This window comes from Triplophysa dalaica, chromosome 13, assembly GCF_015846415.1.
Source record: "Triplophysa dalaica isolate WHDGS20190420 chromosome 13, ASM1584641v1, whole genome shotgun sequence".
Taxonomy (NCBI): Eukaryota; Metazoa; Chordata; class Actinopteri; order Cypriniformes; family Nemacheilidae; genus Triplophysa; species Triplophysa dalaica.
The window spans coordinates 1,727,855-1,748,744 of NC_079554.1; the positions used below are offsets into that span (position 1 = coordinate 1,727,855).

Consider the following 20,890-nt stretch of genomic DNA (forward strand, 5'->3'; position numbering starts at 1 on the left):
CTCAACCAATGAGAGCATTTGTGGTTGGCCTTTGACTGCGCGCCTAGAGAGTCAGAGCGCAAACTACTAAACCGAGTTCTCTTTTCATATTAGCAATCGTCCATGTAAAGTAGTCGGTTTTATGAGAGTTAACAGCTGGTAAACAAATCATACTGGTCACAGTATATTAGATCTGTAAATCTGTATTGAGCTCTCTTAAAGGGGCAGCAGCATAATAAAGATCTCTATTTATAATGTTCATCATAAAAATTTGGTTTAATATTTAATTTTACTACATTCATGTTTAAATGGAGATTTACAAAAATAATTTTAAGTTAAAATTGTTAATGCTACTATGTAAAGGAAATACTGTTGTAAAAAGCACATTATTTGTTTAAAGTGTTTGCAAACCAAATCGTATTGAACTTTGTTTGAAATTTGTACTTTTAAATTGAAAGTGCACAATACACTTCTTTTGAATTCATTATTGAATTTACGCTTTACAATGCAGCGCTCTAAACTCATTTTCCCCACTGGTCGCACTGGTGCGACACACTTTCACTTTCTCAGTCGGTCGCACCAACTTAGAATTTGGTCGCACCCTTTTTATAGTAATCATAATGACCTTGAATAATGACCTCAGTTGATGAATCGTTCTGTTAATTTGTCACTCTGACCTTTAAAATAGTCGGCTATAGACCACTTCATATTCGCGCTTTAACACTTGCGAGCCCAATAAAACCAAAATAAGTGCAAAGTTTGTATGTGTTATTTTATACAGTTGTTATTATTTAGTTTTATAATCAAGTTATATATTGGCTATGAAATGATCTGACAGAAATATAACCAGTCACTCTTCACAATCCACCTTTATTGCCCTCTTTGCAAAAAGCTGTAATTTTGCCAATGGCCTTTTCTTTATTTTTACCACATAAAATTAAATCAAATTAGCTAGCTCATACTCAAAAGTAACTCAGAAGTAAATTATAATAAGTGTACTTCACTACACATTGTCATAAATAAACTTTAAATACTTAATCTTACTAACCACTCTTGTTAAATGGTCTAAGCACGCTTGTGTTCTGATGTGTTTTGAGTGATTTGATGGGTTCAGTGAATGAATCGATACAAATGAGTCATTACATCGCGAATTGAACATTTTCAGACATTGACATGCTGTTATTTTTTCAAACTGTTGGGACATCGAAAAAGATGGAAGTTGCGAATTAATGCGATTAATCACATAAAAGTCATGCGATTAATGAAATTAAAAAATTGTAATCATTGTCCAGCACAAAATTTAATAAACAAGTTACACTTCAACTGTGGAATATTTATATTAATACAGCTGTAGTGACATGAATAAAATATTTTAAAACACAGATGACCTCAGCCACAGGAGCGATGTTTAGGAGTGATGTCAGAGCCTGTGAAACAGAGAGTATTTACATAAACAAAGTGGCTGTTATGGCTGTGTGCTTCATGCAGATGTCCGTCAGACACAAATGCAGTCCTGTCCTAATATAGGGATAGGCAGACATCAATATTTATTTAACATGTGGAGTTTGACTATGCAATAATACTGAAAATGTCTTTTCTTAGCCAAGCTCTCATTTACACATTTATATTCCACACTCAGATCCTTGTGTTAAGTGAATGAGTGGCTCCTTGTGGCTGCCTCACAAAAGGGATTATTTTCTGATTATCTAAATCCTTCATATGAACATTTAGGGGCGGTTTCCCAAACATGAGTTATCTTAAACCAGGACTAGGCCTTAGTAAAATTTGAATATTTAAACTGTGTTAAAAAACATATCGTACAAAAATCATCGCTGGCGTGCATCTTGAGACAAAATAATCACACTGATATATTTCAAGATATGCCATCGTAAGTAGTTTTCGTTTAAGATGCCTCTAACATTTCAGTTAGACTGGGACTAGGTTTAAGACCTGTCTGGCAAATCGCCCCTTGAAGTCATAAATCACCCAAAAATGAAAATTTAATTATTTATCTCATGTCATTCCAAACCTGAGTGACATTCTTTCTTCTGCATAACCGATATTTTGAACAATGTTGACAACCAAAAACACTGAACCCCATTGACTTGTATGAACACAAAACCACTGAGACATTTCTTAAAATATCTTCTTTTGTGTTCCACTGAAGAATGACTCACATACACGTTTATAACCACACTAGTTTTAATTCTTTTTTAAAATACTAAAATATTTTGTAAGTGGTTTTGGACAAATATTCGAGTAAAATGTAAAAACAACATCCAAATTTGAGGTTTTTTCCACAAAACTGAAATGTCACATGATATATGTTTTTTTTTTCAGAAACCTGCCAATATCTTGGTGATGGGTGAGGGTCGAGAGCGAGGGAGGGTCAAAATCGGTGAGCAAATGTGTTGCTGTATTGAAAACCAATATAATTTAGACGACGTAAAAATATGTAATGGATTATCCCGCTTATACCATGGTTAAAGCTTTTATTGATGTTTACAGTGTCATTTTAGATCAAACAGTTGAAAGTGACGTAATCATTTAAATGTAATCAAACTGACTGGAGATATCGTGCGTTAAAGGCTTTTAATGCACACATTCCAGCCAATCAGAATCAAGTATTCAAATAAGACCATGAAATAATTATTCAATCATTTTTATTTAAAGCTACTTTTATACTAATTATTGAGGTGTCCTTGCACTTGTAGAAGATTGGATATTCTGTTATAAAGTCCAACCCCGCTCATTGTGTTTAAGGTGGCGTGGTGAAGGTTTAGAGAGCTTAGACAGGCTGTGAGGTCAGTCTGGGTAGAGGTCAAGTCATCGTCTTACATCACACACTATTCTTGGCCTGGACCCTATTTTTACCCCTCTGTGGAATGTGTTATTGTGTTTGCGTTGTATTTCTGTGTTAGCTGGGTGCCATTGAATCTGTATCACTCATGAACTTAAACCAGAAACACATTTCACAGGAGAACATTACATGATCACCTAAAGTCTATTGCTTTTTAATCAAACATCAACACTGCTAGACATTTCTATTTACATTTTAGGCATTTACCAAACGCTTTTATCCCAAGCAACTTATAAGAACACCATATAGTTAACATTAAAGTATTTCTTTTATTTTTTTAAGTATTATTAAAAATTATTGAAGAATGTTTTTTAATATACTTTAAAGCTGCAATCATAACTTTAAGTGTGTGTCACCATCGCTGTCTGAAACATAACATTACAGTTTACATTTCTTTATGTTAGTTGATGTTCATTTACTTTGAAACCCTTTCGTAATCTTTACAGTGTAAACGTTTCCCAAACTATCTGCTGTAGGGCTGCATCCAGAATAAACATTTGTGTGTACATAACATATCTCTGTGCACTGTGCATATTTATTTTGTATTTATAAACACATGTTCGCACACATACATGCATATATATTTGAGAAATATTTGCAATTACATATTATATTAACAAATCATTTAAATTATATATAAACTTTTATTTTTAATATATACATTCATATTTTTAATATGTGCATGTGTGTTTATAGATACAAACTTTTATTCTGGATGCGATTTATCGAAACACAAAGCACGCAACAACATTTAAAATGTGCTGCACATATATTATATATATATATTTTATTATATTTGTGAAGATGATCAGGACAACAGCGTACGTTTCAGTTTGTGCACCTATAGCAATTGTTGTTTAGCTTAAGAATCTCGAGGAGTGTTGCTTTCATTTATCATCTATTTGCTTCTCAATTTGAATTTCACTTTGCATCTGAAATATGACCTGTATTTAGTTTTCCATGATCCCTTTCCATCCTCTCTCTGACCCTTAAATCACTTCTTCTGTTTAGATGTTTGCTTCCTTGATTTTTAGAGATAGGTGGAAAAGATTGTTCCTAAAAAGTTGACACAAGAATCTGTATGTTTGAATTGAAAGAAAGTTTTGTGTGTGTATCTTTGCTTAAGTGGATTTGATGCTTGTGTGTTTTAGCTGATATGGGTTTTGCGCGGCTGTTTAATTCCCCATTAAAGCCGTTGGCTGATCTGGACCCGGTGGTCGTGACGTTCTGGTATCGAGCTCCTGAGCTTCTGCTCGGGGCGAGACACTACACCAAAGCAATCGGTACGTTACGCATTGTTCCATCTTTTTCCTTTCTGTGCTAACCTGTATGGGTTTTTAATATGTGCTGCTTTTTTCTTTTAGATATTTGGGCAATAGGCTGCATCTTTGCTGAGCTGTTGACGTCAGAACCGATCTTCCATTGCCGACAAGAAGACATAAAGACCAGCAATCCTTTCCATCACGACCAGTTAGATCGCATCTTCAGTGTCATGGGCTTCCCAGCAGGTGACTGATCTCTTAACAACACTGAATAATTGTGTGTTCTCTCGTTTTCTCCCAAAGAGTATTTCTTCAAAATTTTTGCTGTCACCCCAGAGGACAAGTTTGCATATAAATCGATCAAATTGTAATAGAAAAGTTAATGGGATTTTCATGGAAACCATTAGAATTGCGTTTCTATTGCTTCTTCAGCAGTATTGCATCCTTGCTAAAAACAATAGAAACCATCACAGAAATTCTACTGGTTACCATTATGAACCTTTAGCTTTTTCTATTAAAACCATTACAAAATTAGTTTTTGTTGTTATTACAATATGATTTAACATTATTACCAAATAAATCCATTAAATAATTAAATAATTTTTCAGGATGGTTCTATAAGATCATCATGGTTGAAGTGTGTACTGGGGGTTTAAAACGTACAATATATATTTGAGACCTAGTGGAGAACTAGTAACTAATAATAGTAAATGTGTAAAGTTGTATACAATGGCAATACTCAATAAAGTTTTCTCTTTTTCCATATACAGAGCACAAATTCCTTTCATTTTCCTGTCCTCTATTGATTGACAGGATATATATCGGCCCTGATCATCGACTGTTTTTAAATTTCCGGGCGATTGTGTGAAAAGTTTTTACATGATCCCATATGTAAAATTGATTCTTTAGATCACACTGAAGGACAAAACAGCAGTTACTTTGTCACAGTTTCATTTTCAGGTAGAGAGGATTGTGTTGTATTTTGACGTTGCCACTGCATTGAAGATCAACAATAGAAGTGTTTGTCTATATATAACATGCAGCCCTCCTCTCTTTGTTAAAATAGTCAAAAATATTTCTAGAGATCCATCCTGCTGAGCTGGAAATGTTGTCATGTAGTCATGAGAATTAAGAGCCAGACGTCTTTCTGTTCCCGCTGTAGAGCTTGAGGAGATTTAGTTTGTCTGTAGAGATGTTGTTGAGATTAATGACGGAGTTGCAGGTTTGTTCAGGTGTGTACAGAGTCTTTATGTTCGGCGGTTTCAGAAACCTCTCGACTGGTAAACATTTGACATGAAATCCCAGTGTTGTTGGGCTTTTGAGTGAGGACAGACTTTGTTCCTGTGACTGTTTCTTGCTCTCTTTCCTCATATCTGACCCTTATGTCAATAAATTTTGAAGTTTTCATTTTAAAGCTGTTCATAATACAATGTGAAGCAGTTACATTGAGTCACTTTATTTTATTTGTGTCCATCAGCATCCATATAAAAAAATATTAAAAAAAAGAAATATATTTCAGAAAGGATTTATTTACGTAACATATATACGTTATAATATAAAATTAATATTATTAAAAAATTCAGTAAGAATAATTATATAATTAAATAAATAATGTATGATAATAGAATTGTATTTACGCATTGTTAACATATGAACTAGAATTGTTCATTTGATTTATCATTTAATATAACATTTATTTAATTTGAATTAACTTAATTTAATCATTTTAATTATTTTAGTATTAAAAATGTACATTTTATCTCAGTTTAAATGTGATTTTCCAGCAAAGCTACCCTTAAGGAAAAGCCATATGAATGTCACATGTTTAAAAACACGTTCACACGTGAGACATGGATTTGGAACATTTTCTCATCTCAGTTCCCTTGTGATGACATGTGAAAAACATTCTGTAAAATACATGTGTTTATACGTAAAATTATACTTGTATATAAAATGTCTTGTACCTACAAAAAATAATTTGATAATGTACAGAAGACTATGAATGCTTTATGTGGACTCATATACACACATGAGTACTTAAGCTTTGAATATGTCTCTGATTGATGGTTTTAATGGAATTGCACATGTTCATTCTACATCGTACTATTCATAGAAATGCTGTTTTCAGTCATCAGTCTTTTAGCCTCATTAATATCATGTGAATTGTCTAGATAAAGACTGGGAGGACATCCGGAAAATGCCAGAGTATCCAACGCTCCAGAAAGACTTCAGACGAACCACGTGAGTGTTGTTTTATATTCACACCTTTAATCAAGTTGAAAGCACACCCTGTTATCCTGCGGAAACAAGTGTCTTCTCAGAAGGGATTTCACATTCCTGAGGCGTGTCCATGTGATATTTAATGAATGTATGACATCAGTTAACATGGGTGTAACCACAGGAGCACATCAGCACAGTTTAACACAATACATTTTGGGGCGGTTTCCTGGAGAGGGATTAGTTTATATAATTACTTTAATTGTAAAAACATACTTTACAAAATAAAAACATTACTATGTGCACCTTGAGACAAAACAACTGCACTGATATATTTTAAGATGTGTCAGTGTAAGTTGTTTTATCTGACATTTAATTTGGTCTAGGACAGCCTAAAACCGTGTCCAGGAAACCGACCCTTAGCCTTTAATTGTGAACACTGCTCTTCAAAAGCTTGACGTTACTCAAATAAAATCATGAGTATCTTGCCATTACAAACCTTTATAGAGATTACAAATATAACTACATGCAAACATTAATTGCTTACAATAGATGAAACTAAACATTTATTTTTTGTAATAGACAGTTGTAATAGATGACTTGTACTGAATAATGAAGAGATCACAATAGAAGTCATTCAGTGGATCTAATATGATATAGTCAGATGTATTTTGGTTTCTTTTTTGTCACAACAAATCTCTCAAAGTTACATTTGTGTTCCGAGGTTTTTATCAAATATGAAAACATTAATAAAGACTAAAGGCTCTACAGTATTGAATCGTATGTTTGTGTGTAAATCAGGGCTAAGAAATTACGCATTAATAAGATTAATTCATTCATTATGATATAAAATTGCAAGTTACCATTAACGCATTTAAAACTCCATTACAATGCCTTGGAACTCATGCAATTGATGCAATTTCAACTGAAAAATGCAGAGAGCGCGAGACATATCGAGTGACCCCGCCCCCTTTTAAAACAACCAATAGCGTTTTGTTTACGACACACAGTCAGCCACAGTCAGGTAAAAGTCTATTGAAAAGAATATGAAGATCAGTGATACCAGTGATGTGTCATTTATGTGTGTTTGTGACAGGCGTTCTCCATTACTCATCAAGGCTGTGAGTCTTGACGGACAATATTCGGTGAAGACTTGAAATGGGTCAGATAAGTTTTGTGCATATGATCGATTCATATGTTCGGCTCTGTGCTGTCGTGTCTCTCAACAGGGGCACAGATCACATGATGCAACCGCTCGCGTGACACTAACATGAAATTAAGACTTACATTTAAATGTGTACACTGTCTGAATCATCCCACATCTAGTGTGTTATGAGAAATTCATCATGTGGGCAGTGGCGCAAAATTCATGGGTATGCAGTATATGCGGTACATACTGGTGCCGTACGATGGGGGCCAAAATATTATATAATACGTTTTTTTTATAAAATGTTATAAATAATAAAAAATAGAACAATATTTAAAACATTTCAGTTTTACTTTTGTCTCGCATTTTAAATGAGTTCAACAAATATATTTTATTTAATCAAGTTATTATGTCAACCGCTCGCTCTGTGACAGTCAAGTCACCAAATGGATCAAGAAAGGAAACGTCCTGAGGCGCTAAAGGTTGTTAAGGTTGTTAAGTCTCCCACTGTCACGCATATAAGAAAGTTGTCAGGCTCTTCATTAATCGTCACAATGCGCCTTCCCCATACGACACAAGCTGTGCAGTTTGAACGTCAGGCCTGTGTTCTGCATGTCACGCGAGCTGACGCATTCTTCTCCATACAGCGCGCAGCACATCGCACTGTGAGATTGCGTGAGGACAGTGAAAGAGCGTGAAGAATGACAGCAGGATGACAGAGACAAGAGAGCGCAAAAGAATGATTGTTATTAAAAACTTCTTTGTTCAATGCAAGTGAGTTTCTCTTTGTTTTAGTTTAATGATGTTGTGTTTTCATGAAATATGAACCACAAACTAAAAATATTTTAAAGTATGGTGGAAATCCAAAGAGCCTTTTATCCGAAATAAAAGAATCATCCGATTATTAGATTGTCAAAATAATAATTAGTTGCGGCTTCATTTATTGTGCATGTCTGTGCACTAACTTTATGTACTTTGTCAATTATGTATTGACATGATTTAAAATATAACTAGAATGACTCCAAAGGCAATATATAACTTGTCTACGGATTTTTTTATGTGTTTTTATGTTGTCTATATTGGGTTGGGCTGGCGGATGTGGGCGCCAAAACTGATCTCACATACCCCTCAGAAAATGTGTGGTTGCGGCCCTGCATGTAGGAGATAACAAATGTGCGAACAAGTGGCTGATATGAGGCGATGCTTCCGCAGACCTCTTAGTGAAGGGGGCGGGACTCTTCCGATTCATGATGTCATGGAATTTCTAGATTTGTTTGAGCGCACGTGCCAGACTGTTAGTTTTGAACACTTATATCTTCTCTAAATGGGAATTTTGTCAACGTGTCAGAGCATATCAGCTTATCGACATCCTCAAAGCCAACTTATTTTTAATAAAAGGATAACACTTTCATTTCAAATTTCACTGAGGCTTTAACACACTCGCCCTGTCCCGTACCTACAGTCATCTGTCATTTTAAACAGTTGATATATGATGCAGGACAACAACAGTGCGTGATGAAGCCTATAGAATGCAGTCAGAATGTCCCTGAAATTGAAGATATGAGGGAAAAATGCCTCTGTCCGTCTGTTCATAGTGTGTCCCCTTGGGGGATGCCAGGGGGCGTCCCTTTAGGGGAGGTACTCTCATGATCCTACCTCACCTTGTCATACTTTTCCAATCTTGCGGCAGGATCATGACAGTCCAACGTCTTATTTGTGGAAGCACATGTCAATGTTTTTTATGATGGCCTTTTTTTATGACTGTTCGTTTCACTAGATAAGACTCTTATTCATCATCTGGTGTGGTTTAAAGCCCTTTGAAGCTGCACTGAAACTGTCGTTTTGACCTTCAACCATTTAGAGTCCATTGAAGTCCACTATATGGAAAAACCTTATTTCTTTTCGATTAAAGAAACAAATACATAAACATCTTGGATGACATGGGGGTGAGTAAATTATCATGAAAATGTATTTTGAAAGTGAACTTCTCCAAATCTTGTAACGGCACTAGTTGGTGCAGGCCACGTCATGAATTGCTCATTTAATGGTTATGAAATGACATGCCTGGGACGTGCCAGCTGGTAAGTCCTGTTGTTACCAAAAATGACCAGGAAATTATGTATCTGGTTCGTCATGCGTTAGCTCGGATATCATGTATTTAATTCGATCAAACATTTTAATTGCAACCCTAGTGTAAATGTACTGTTTTTGTGTGTGTGTGTGTGTGTGTGTGTGTGTTTCACAGATATGCCAACAGCAGTCTCATCAAATACATGGAGAAACACAAAGTCAAACCCGACAGCAAAGTCTTTCTCCTGGTGAGTGTGTTTCAAACAGTTTAATATACTGACCACTGTGATAAAGTGTTGAAACCCCTGTAACACACTGTTGTAACACACTGTAACGTGTGATTCACACATAGTCTGTTTGCAGTGCATATTTTTCTACGTTCCCATGTTGTTAACAGATTAGATCACTCACACAGCACGCGCATGCGGTGCGGTCCGTCAGTTGCAGTAGCGGTGCATTGCAGCGATCGTTTATGCATCGAGTCTATTTGAACTGTACAGCACTGACAGATTTTAAACGATAGCACATGTATCATGCTCCAAAACATAAAGATAGACATAAAACGTTGACATTTCAATAACCTGAAAATTTAATTACTTTGATTTTGGGATTTTGGGATATCTTAAAGTATATTTTTATGTGAAATACACAACACAGTTTGTTATACAGCGTGTGGGAGGCTTAAAGTGACAAATATGTGACAATTGTTGAATTTGTGGCTCATCTAGCATCCGCGCCGCATATGTGCCGCAATACACACTGCACACAGAGTATGTGTGTAACACACTTATGTTATCTGTTATTTCTTTCACATAGCTTCAGAAGCTGCTCACCATGGACCCCACCAAAAGAATCACATCAGAACAGGCGCTGCAGGACCCCTATTTCCTCGAGGACCCCTTACCCACATCTGAGTAAGAGTGATCACACACACCCATAAACTACACTGAGACCCAATGACATTTTTGTTCCACTGTAGGATGAGTATCTGTAAAATGCTTGTTTGAATTTGTGTCACATTAAATAACAAGTTTTTAATCAGTAATACTGACGTTCTGAAGAGAAGAAACATGAACAGTTGTGTGTGGTGTGTTTTAGTGTCTTTGCAGGATGTCAGATTCCCTATCCCAAACGAGAGTTTCTCAATGAAGATGAGCCTGAGGAGAAAACTGAGAAGGTAACAGAGCCTGATGTTCACCACACACACACACACACACAAACACACACACACACACACGTAGACACACGCACACACAAACATGTGATGCCTTTCTCACTTTATCCAGATCTGATTTGTACCCTGTGCAGCATCTTACACTTTTAGAGTTTTTTTACTAGTATCTAAACTTATGTCATTTGTAGGAACTCGCCTGTGTAGTCAACCTTTCGATGGTTGCTAGGGTTTTCTGGTTGGTTGCTAGGTTGTGTTTTTTTCAACCATGCTTAAAGGGTCAAACACAGTTGGGTTAAATTGGGATTTGTTGTGTGGCGGGGCTTTGTGGGTTACTAAAGCTTAAAATCGTATTCATCGGCAAACTGTAAAATATAAGTTGAGGGATCCCTTTGTACTCATTGTATGACCTGTTTCTTTCAATACTTTTTTTTTTTCAATCATCTCTCAATGATTGAGAGATGACCCATGGAAGGAAAAGTTCATCTCAAAATCTAAATTGTGTTATTATATAAAGATAGCACAACCCATCTGGCTCACGTCTGTTTGACGTCTGCATTTACATCTGAAATACGTCTTGGAGACGTCTGAACATCTGTAATACGTCTGCTTAAGATCTGGAGATCTGCTGTGTAAAAACATCTGCTAAACATCTTAGAAAGAGCAGATTTACATCCATTCTAAATCATAAACATCTTACAGACAGCAGACGTCTCCAAGACCTATTGCAGATGAGGAAATGATGTATTGTAGATGTCTTGCAGATGTAAAGCCAGATGTATGTGTGCTATCAGGGATGAGACCTCCCGGAGTCTTCAGAACACAAATAAAGATATTTTACGCAAGTTGTACTGCTTTCTCCTTTTTTCCAAAGCGCCTGGAGTTTGCGCTCTCCTGGCGTCTGTCGTCGTTTCACAACCATAGGCCACGATAACCATTGAGACGAGGAGATATAAACAAAGGATGCACAGATTAAATACCTTGCAGTAACTCTGCTTCTAGATTTAATTATGCTGTGATCATTTGTGTCTGCGGCGTTGAAAGGCGAAATCGAAAGGCGTTGCGATTGGCGGAGAGTGCCAAAAAATGTGTCTCTTATTAACTTAATGCGAATATCAAGCGACACACGCCAGCGCCAGCCAATCGTAACGTAACTGTAAACAGTAGGAAAGACAAGATTGTGGCGTATGTTTCTGACTGCTTCCAAATGGCGGCTTCATGTCGGAGACGTGTTACTGTGAAATAAATGATCCGCCTCAAAACAAACGCATTTCACGTTGCCAGAGGCGCACTCTGCTGTAGTGGAAATTAAATGTAACTCACAAATAGGCATTGTGCGGCTGGGGGGTGCAAGAGACACAAGCACGCACAGACACATGCGGCACATTCTGAATAGAATATATCTCAATCCGAAAGGCCATTCGGGAAAGGGACACCATACAAAACGTCAAATAAATAAGATAGTCCAAATAAAGAGAAAACAACTGTGTTTTTATTGCTCCTTTTCCCAAGTGAATCTTAAACAGACAATACATTTTTTCCCTTCACAGCTTACAGATCAAGTGCTTTACTATTCGGAGAGAGTAGGGCATAGGGAGGGTCACTTCGTAATGGAACGCATGGAATGATTTCTGCGCGCACTGTTAATGCGATTAATGTACGACTGCCAGTCGGGTTACGTTGCATATAGATCCGTCTTTTACACAATTTAAGTTTATACATTGACAAAAAAGGTAAATTGTTACTTAAACTTGAGATTTATTCTGGGGCACGATGGAGTGCCACTTCATAACACCAGAAGAGCCGCAGACATGCAAGGAGCAGAGCGAGACCGTCAGCCTATGTGCCAGTGATCCGCCCCGGACGACCCGTCCCCGACCTAATTTAACCCCTGCAGTTTTTAAAGCAACATGAACATCACTCATGTCTGTAGAACACTCACTCGTAGACAAAGTTGAATTCCTGAGATAATTTTTTTAAACGACTGAATATGGATTATGATGTTTGCATGCAAAAGGCTGCAAGGTTATTATAGTTTATTAAAACTCATTGAAAGGTTATCGTTTATTGAAATCAAAAAGAAAATGGCTTTAAATATAATATATATTGCATTAGATATGTTACTTTAGCAATAATCTGAAATAAATTTAATTTATCATATAGCAATACAAAAAAAATATTCTACATTGACTAAAGCACATTACAGAATTGCTTAGAATTCCACTATAATAAACATGCAAACAGAAAAATCTTATAAAAAATTTAATTAAATTCAAAATAGCAATAAAACGACAATTATACTGAAAACAAAACAGTTTTTGAGCTCCGCAGGGACGTGAGCGCTTTCATTTCCAGGAATATCATCTTTAAATCATTGCAAATAAAAGCATCTGCTAGGATTCAGATCTTTATAGGCCCTGATGATCATTTGTGTAGCAGGTGTGTTAAATTTGTTCCAATGAAAGCTACATGAAACATCAGGACAGGAGAGAGGATTCTCAGAGCGAGGACTGCAAATAACAGCGTTGTTGAGCAGTGACGGGGTAAAGTGTGCTCAGGCAGAAGACACACACACACACACACACAGATGCAACACAAGGACCTCAGCTTGCAGGGCTGGACAGAGTCAATATTTACTTTCTCATTTAGACACTTGTTTAATGTGTGTGTGTGGGCTGCATATTATCATGATGGTTAGGTGTGTCTTTGAGTATACTGAAAGGTCAGATTACACAAACACACACATCCATTATTACACTCAAAACTACACACATGTGCTGGGCTAAAAGCTACTTACTGACTCAACTAGAACAAACATGAGAACACTTATTCTCCGGCCAAAAATCAATCATTGACTAACATAGTAGAATTTTTATTTTTTATTTTGAAGAATGTAGAAAAACGAACACTTCTGTCCCCAAAAATCTCATTTGCTAACATTTGACCAAATATCTTCCTTTGTAATCATCAGATCAAAGAGATGAAAACAGGTTTAGAACAACTTGAGGTTGAGAAATTCATGACAGAATTTGTATTTTTGGGTGAAGTATGCACAAAGGTGAACAAAGCTGCGTCAGGAAATGCCATACGTCACGGTTATATGTATTTAAGTATTTACTCATTTAATGTATTATTTGTATTATTTATTATTATCATCATTTATTAAGATGGCAAGTGCAGTCATCGATGAAATTATAGATGAAAGATTATTAAGAGCAGTTCTACATAAAAACAAGTTCCTCTTTTTGTATTATTATTCATTTTTCAGATGGCGTGTGTAAACTTACAGGCACATGTAAATAAATATTTGTTGACATTAATGATGTTTGCATTAGCCTTTAAAATTTATGAAGGGTTTATCGTGTTTGTTTGTTTGACATCGAAGCGTTTTATCAGAACTTTGATTCCTTTTCCCAGACACATGTGATCTGTGATGTCTGAAGCGTTGAGTTAATGGATCAAATGTGACTTACTGCTTTCAGTTGGTCATTAACTTACTTTCCTGCATTAGAGCAGCTTTTTTAATATAAAACATGATTATCTTTCCAGTTGAGCTTAGATTATAAAAAGGGATTCATAGAAATGTATTTTTCTGTAGTGAATGATACATATAAAACACACTTTATAAAGCTGTATGCGCTCCTGCAGACAGTAAGCTGTTTGTGTGATGGGGTTTCTGACAGACCAGCAGATGGCAGTGAAGTAAAGTGTGAGATCAAGCTCTCAGCAATGAACCGAATCTTGAAACATTTCGATGAAATTGATTTAAAAAAACGAAACATTTTGTGAAATATTAAAGTTTGCGTACACATCTCAGACATTTATAAATCACTTACAGAACTTCTGCAGATATACAAGACATAAAAGATGCTATTTAAAAGCTAATCCAGATCTATATGACAAAATGAGTCAACAGTGATTTATGCCCTTGTGTTGCCCCTATATATATATATATATATATATATATATATATATATATATATATATATATATATATATATACAGACACGACATCATTCCAAAATTATTTTCAGTTTTTCAGAATTTACTATTTAAAGGTATGAGTTTAGGTCAAATTATAATTATTGTTTTTTTCTGTGAACTACTAACAACATTTCTGCCAAATTTCTAATAAAACTATTGTTTCTATTTGCATTGGAGAAACAGGTGAAAAGATGCTATGTATTTTTTCAGAGCTCAAATACGGCAAAGAAAACAAGTTCAGATTCACTTTTAAGCAAAATAACATTATTAACAAAAGTTAATTGTATGTGATACACCGAATGTTTCATGTGTCTTGTCATGTTTCAGTCTTTCACATTGTTGTTGGATGACTTCGTACTGTGTATATATATATATATACAGTAAATATACGTATATAAATGTGTAATGTACTGTTAAAGTGCAGAAATAATGTAATGAAATAATATGTCTCCTTCGGAATCAGACACAGCAGCACCAGCAGACGGCTGCGCAGACGCAGACGCAAACACAGACGCAACAGGCTCCATCCCAGCAGACTTCAGCGCAGACAAACGGCACGGCAGGCACCAACACGGGTGCGTCCATACAACACGGACAAGACCAGGGGCCACCCAACAAAAAGCCCCGCACCTCAGGAACCAGTGTTCTTCAGACAGAATACCAGGTACGGAAACTGTTTTATTCATGTGCTCAGATGCATCTATATCAATGAAGGATTTATAATTCCTCTCTTTACAGCACTCTGGCTCAAGGCTCAGTTACCAGAGCAACGTGCAAGGCTCCACCCAGTCGCAAAGCACTATGGGATACTCTTCGTCATCTCAACACCAGTCGCACCGATACTGAGACTCGGAAACACAACGCATACAACCAGCCAAGTGGATATTGAACTGGAATGCTTTCATGTCTTTTGTCCAGAAAAATCCACCCTCAGAAATACAAAACAACGGTTTATCCCCCCCATAACACACCTGGTGTTCCCACAATCCTCTACAGATGCCCCGTTCAACTGAAGCACAAGGGCAGAACCCTTCAGCACTCGATTGAAGTTTCAGAGACACAATAGTCCTTTTCCTAGAACTAGAAAACGATCAAGTTTAATTTCATCACTCTTAGACCACATGTTAGTGGGTCCGACAGAATCAGTTACCAAAATGCTTTACGGCCAGAGTTACAGGAGGAGGCAAGAGACCCGTGACAATGGATCACTAAAGGTGACGTCTCTCTAGATAGATTTGATATAATATCCATAACTATGTGTTTCGTAGAAAGGATATCTTATTCGAAAAAGAAGCGAAAACACGACATCTTCACCGTAGTGCTTCAAAAGGGAGGGGTGGAGTGAGCCATTGGTTGCAATTCGGAACCTCACCACTAGATGCCGCTAAATGTCATACAGCGGACATTTAAGCTCTTGTTGTGTGGGTCTAGTGTGACGTCATCCTAATGCATCTTTATTCACTGTAAACCTCTTTCCTCACCAGTGGTGATGGTTCGTGATGGTTTATCGTAAGCTTCTTTCAGACGCCCCCCCCACATCTGAGACATCTGCAGTATATAAGCAAATGTACATAAGAAGCCTATTATTTCTCTCGTCCAGTGAAATGAGCTGCCTGCATGTAGGGAGCGTCCACGGGACACTTGATCGTGTTAGATAATGTGTGTATATTATAAAGACTGAAGAACAAAGAGCACTTATCATGAGACCGTGTGAACGGAGCCGACCTCCACACAGTTTCTACACTTTTCTCCTTCTGATGTCTAACAGATGTGTTGTTTTATATATATATATACAGATTTTACAGATTTGAAGTAGATGAGTGGAAAGCCTGTGGGTTCTCGTCGAGCCTGTTTGGTTACGATAACAATTAATAACTAAATAATTATTTATATGAAGGGGGTCATTCTGCAAAACGGGTGCCGTGCATGTCTCATATATACACATATGGAAAAATAATTTTAACAAAAAATATATCTTGTGCCAGCTTTACTATGTTCATATAGAACTAAAATTACTTTTTTATGTTTTTTTCCTTTTGATATCTTCATCCAGTGTTTCTCACTTTTCTATTTTACCAAATATTTTGGTAAAAATATTTATGTATATATGGAGATAAAAGCTAGCATGTTGTTTTTCATCTCTCTCTCTATATATATATATATATAAATGCACTCTATTGATATTTATTATAAAATAGAAATGAAGTGGTGCCCAATGATGATGCATCAAGCGTCTTACTATTATATTTTTTAAAGGAATAAATGTAAAAACTTGGCAATATAAGTCTTCTCTTTTCAATCACGAATACGTTATGTTTTAAGAGTTTATTTATGTAAAAAAAGTCAACCCGTTTAACAATTGTTTTTTATAGTAAACAATTGAGATTTTAAAACCAATTTTTCTAGAAATAGCAGCATAACATTTTTAAAGGCGTCATTATATCCCAACATAGAGATTATAACAGAGAAATGAAACTTTTTCAGGCACCCGTTTCATAGAATTACCTGACAGAACAATGACATTTTACTCTTTCACTTCCTCCAGAAGAATGCTTTAGGATTTTGGTCATGACAAAAGCCGTAAATCTGTGTGTGCACATGTGTGTGTGTGTGTGTGTGCGCGCGCATGTTTGTGTGTGTGTGTTGTTACTCGGGGCAGCTAGCAGTTGAACTGCTTGTGTGACTGTTACCTCTTCTTCTCTCCTCTGTTTCTTCAGTGTTTTATATGATTGTCTTTTATAATCTGTGTATTATTGGTTTTGAAGTCCAGTTTTCTCTTGTTGTCAATCAAAGTCTAACTGACTCGCTCCTCGGATGTTAAATCGGACATTATCAGGTTCAGCCGTGGATCTTTGTGGATGCTTTGTGTGCGTGTGTCCTGTTTGCTCAACGTACAGACGACATGATCTTTTTCTAATGACTCGTGTGTAATGATGTGACCTATCAACAGATCTCATCTCTTCTGCCTTTGTTTTCCCGCACTGTGCTTTGGATTTGGTAAAAGCAATCAAACCTTCCTTTTTTCTAGTGTTTGTCCATTTTGTGGATGTGTTGGAATCAGAGGTTGTTTTGAGTTTCCTCGCATGTCAAAGTGAGGTGATACATAATCAGTGCATGAGCTCTGAGTCTGAGAATAAAACATATTTGGTTTTTTCTTTTCATTTAAAATCGGGAATGATTGTTTTATAAAAATGTAGACAAAAAACAAATGTAAGAAGACGAAACATTTAAGATTCAGCTTTTTCTCCAATTTGCATAAATGATCATTTTAACTCAGAAGCTCAAATTGTCTTTGTAAATTGTCAGCATTCGCAAAGGTTGAGGCCTTAAAGAAAAAAGTTACACATGTGAAATACTGCACTGTTTTTTATCTGCCTTCATTTTTTAAGAACTCACCACTGGCCAAAAGTTGAAATAATATATTTTAATGACTTGTAAAGCCAATTCGAGACGGCAAACATGAAGAGTTTATTTGCAATTTCTTTTTTAATTTTTCAAAATTCATGTTATTTATTATTGTCATGTTTTTATTGTGTTTGTTAGCTGTAATTTTTAAATTATGACTATTTACTCAAAACAGCCTAACAGTATAATCTATTTGAAGAGTTTGGTTCCAAAATGAGATAACTCTGTTTTTCAATATGTTCAAAAATCATCTTTATTATTATGTTATCATGTTATGAGTTATTATGGCTTAAATCAAAACAAACCAACTGCACTATGGTTGATATTAATTGAAATGCATAATAAGAAAACACGAATATTGATTTTTTTATAAAAATTCTCTTGGAATTGAATGAACAGTGTAAGAATTTATATTTTAATTTCATTCTTTTTCTTATGCAGCATTTTACTCTGATTGTATATTTGAAATGCAAAACTATTTCACCGTGAGAATTTTGGACAGATTTATGTTATGTGTGGGGTGAAGGGTTTCGAGAAACCTCTTCTAAAATGATAAGGAATACCTGAATCCCACATTTTTTTTAATAATTTTTTTAATGAGAGAAAACAAAGTGTTATGCATGTCATAGTTCCTTACATTTCAAACAGAACTGCAAATAACAGAATAAATAACAAGTGTGTTGTTTTGTTTTTGTAGACACATTTCATTAACCTATTTATAACCTTGAAACCCAAAGCATCAAATGTTGAGTGCATGAAGTTATCATGACAACTAAATACATCTCTAGATTTAAATTTAAAATATAGACAAAATCTTTTTCTCTCTGCATGAATCACAAGCTGTACCACATGTGATATTTAATATTAAAATATTGACACTTTGTTTTGAATTGTTGGTCTATCTGAAGAAAGCGAGACATCTGGGGACATCTGGTCACCCTTTATTTTGCTCTGTATGATTTGGGACAGGAACATCATAGACACCTGCTATGCAAAACATCTAAAGGGAGCTCAGATCAAAAACGTGTTTTTTCCACGTTGATTTCAATCTGCACTGTCAAGTGTAGTCTTTAAATGAGGTATTCATGGATAGTGTATTGTGTTTTTCTTTTCAAATGATGATAGACTGTCAAATATTTATAATTAACTCTGTACGATCTGATTTATTAATCGTAAACTTTTACTCTGGTTTGTATCTCTCTGTATAGATGTTTGAAGCATATCTGACCTTTATTTGTCAAATAAGCTGAACAGCATTGAAACGGGATAGTTCAGCCACATATAATGAAATATCTTTTATCATTTACTTAACTATTTGGAAGAACCGAACAACTTTGGACTCCATTGATATCCACTGTATGAACACAAAATCAGAATTTTTTTATTTTTGGTTGTACCATCCCTTTAAAGTCATCTTAATCTTTGATGTGTTTCTTTCTGCTGTCAGACACATGTAGTTGTTGTAGAACTCCATTACCCAGAAATCCTGCTGTGTGGAATTTGGCATGTAAAGTTTCACATTGAGAGCAAGGCATTATGTGAAAATTGTGGTCGAGAAATTTGTGTAGCATGACGTTTAGATTAGATCAGTGGCTCTCAACTGGTGTTATGTCAGGAATCAGATTGTATATTGAACACTGAAATAATAACACAATGCAACTACCAAAAAATAAACATTTCAGTTCAATAACGCCCTAAAAATACAGCATTATTGTTTTTTTATAAGGTTTTTTCAATGGTGTGAAGAACAAAACATGTGATTTTTGTGTTAATCCTTTCTCTTGTTTAATGTCCAATTTAACTTTGTGTTTTATTCGAGTTTCACAAGTCTGTGCTATTATTTGTTGATTTATTTTTATTTTGTATGTATGCATATATTATTTTTGCAGTCTTAACTATGCATCGTATTTCTTTTATTGAAGTGATTTGATGGACCGGTTGAAGCCACTGGTGTAGAGATTTGGCCCAAACATCTGCTTAGATGATTATTTGCACTTTCTGTCCAATTTTTAAGAAAGCCTGTAATTGAGTGTAATTTTTGCAGATCTCTTACAGTTTTGATGTACATTATCAAGATAAATCTTTCACTTTCTCTCTGTTACCTTTTTTATTATGAAACATCTCAGATTATAGACTCTTTTTTGTTTCGAGTATTAAAGGTGTTATTTTTAATGCGGATTTGTGAATTGATTTATGGAATACAGAAGACTGAAATCGATGTGATGCTGATCTGAAGGAGGTACATGTATATGGTCCTATTCGTTTTTCTTTCCCTTAAAGTGACAGTGCTCTTTAAAAGAAATTTCAATAAATGTGTACTGCATTTTAAAACTATTGCAGTATTCTTACTGAATTAAAGAGCTGGTGGGTAATTTTTGTGTGCATTTTTGTCATTTAAACACTAACCTTACAAAATGTATCATATAGAAATAAGTAAGATGAGACACTATTATGAACATACAGCCTGGAAAAAATTTGAGATCCTTTCCAAAAATATATATTTTTAAATGTCGTATGTAGGTATATGTTAGGTAAAAAGATTTATGTAATAGTCTGTGAATCACTAGCAACATTTCTACCTAATTTCAAATGAAAATACTGTTTCTATTTGCATTTATAAGCAGAAAATAAAAACTGGACAAACAGGTGAAAATAACAGAAAACATGCTCTGTATTTCTGTTTAAGTTCAGATTCACTTCTAAGCAAAAGAACATTAATATTTCTACATGTTTTTAGGAAAAGTTATCAAATACTTTTTATGTGAAGACATAATTTTATGACAGTTTTCATGTGT

General features: G+C 35.3%; 1 protein-coding gene across 5 annotated transcripts in view; it reads left to right on the forward strand.

Annotated features, from left to right (window-relative positions):
* Positions 1–20,467, forward strand: part of cdk19 (cyclin dependent kinase 19) — a 43,793-nt gene extending 23,326 nt beyond the window's left edge. For all 5 annotated transcript variants that reach the window (XM_056764112.1, XM_056764108.1, XM_056764109.1 and 2 more), the window contains exons 5-13: positions 2,320–2,377; positions 3,991–4,122; positions 4,204–4,347; positions 6,273–6,342; positions 9,711–9,783; positions 10,352–10,449; positions 10,634–10,712; positions 15,154–15,354; positions 15,429–20,467. In XM_056764112.1, coding sequence (XP_056620090.1) covers positions 2,320–2,377; positions 3,991–4,122; positions 4,204–4,347; positions 6,273–6,342; positions 9,711–9,783; positions 10,352–10,449; positions 10,634–10,712; positions 15,154–15,354; positions 15,429–15,536 — 963 coding nt within the window. In that variant the 3' untranslated portion in view covers positions 15,537–20,467. The remainder of the gene's footprint in view (positions 1–2,319; positions 2,378–3,990; positions 4,123–4,203; positions 4,348–6,272; positions 6,343–9,710; positions 9,784–10,351; positions 10,450–10,633; positions 10,713–15,153; positions 15,355–15,428) is intronic.
* The last annotated feature ends 423 nt before the right edge of the window (positions 20,468–20,890 follow it).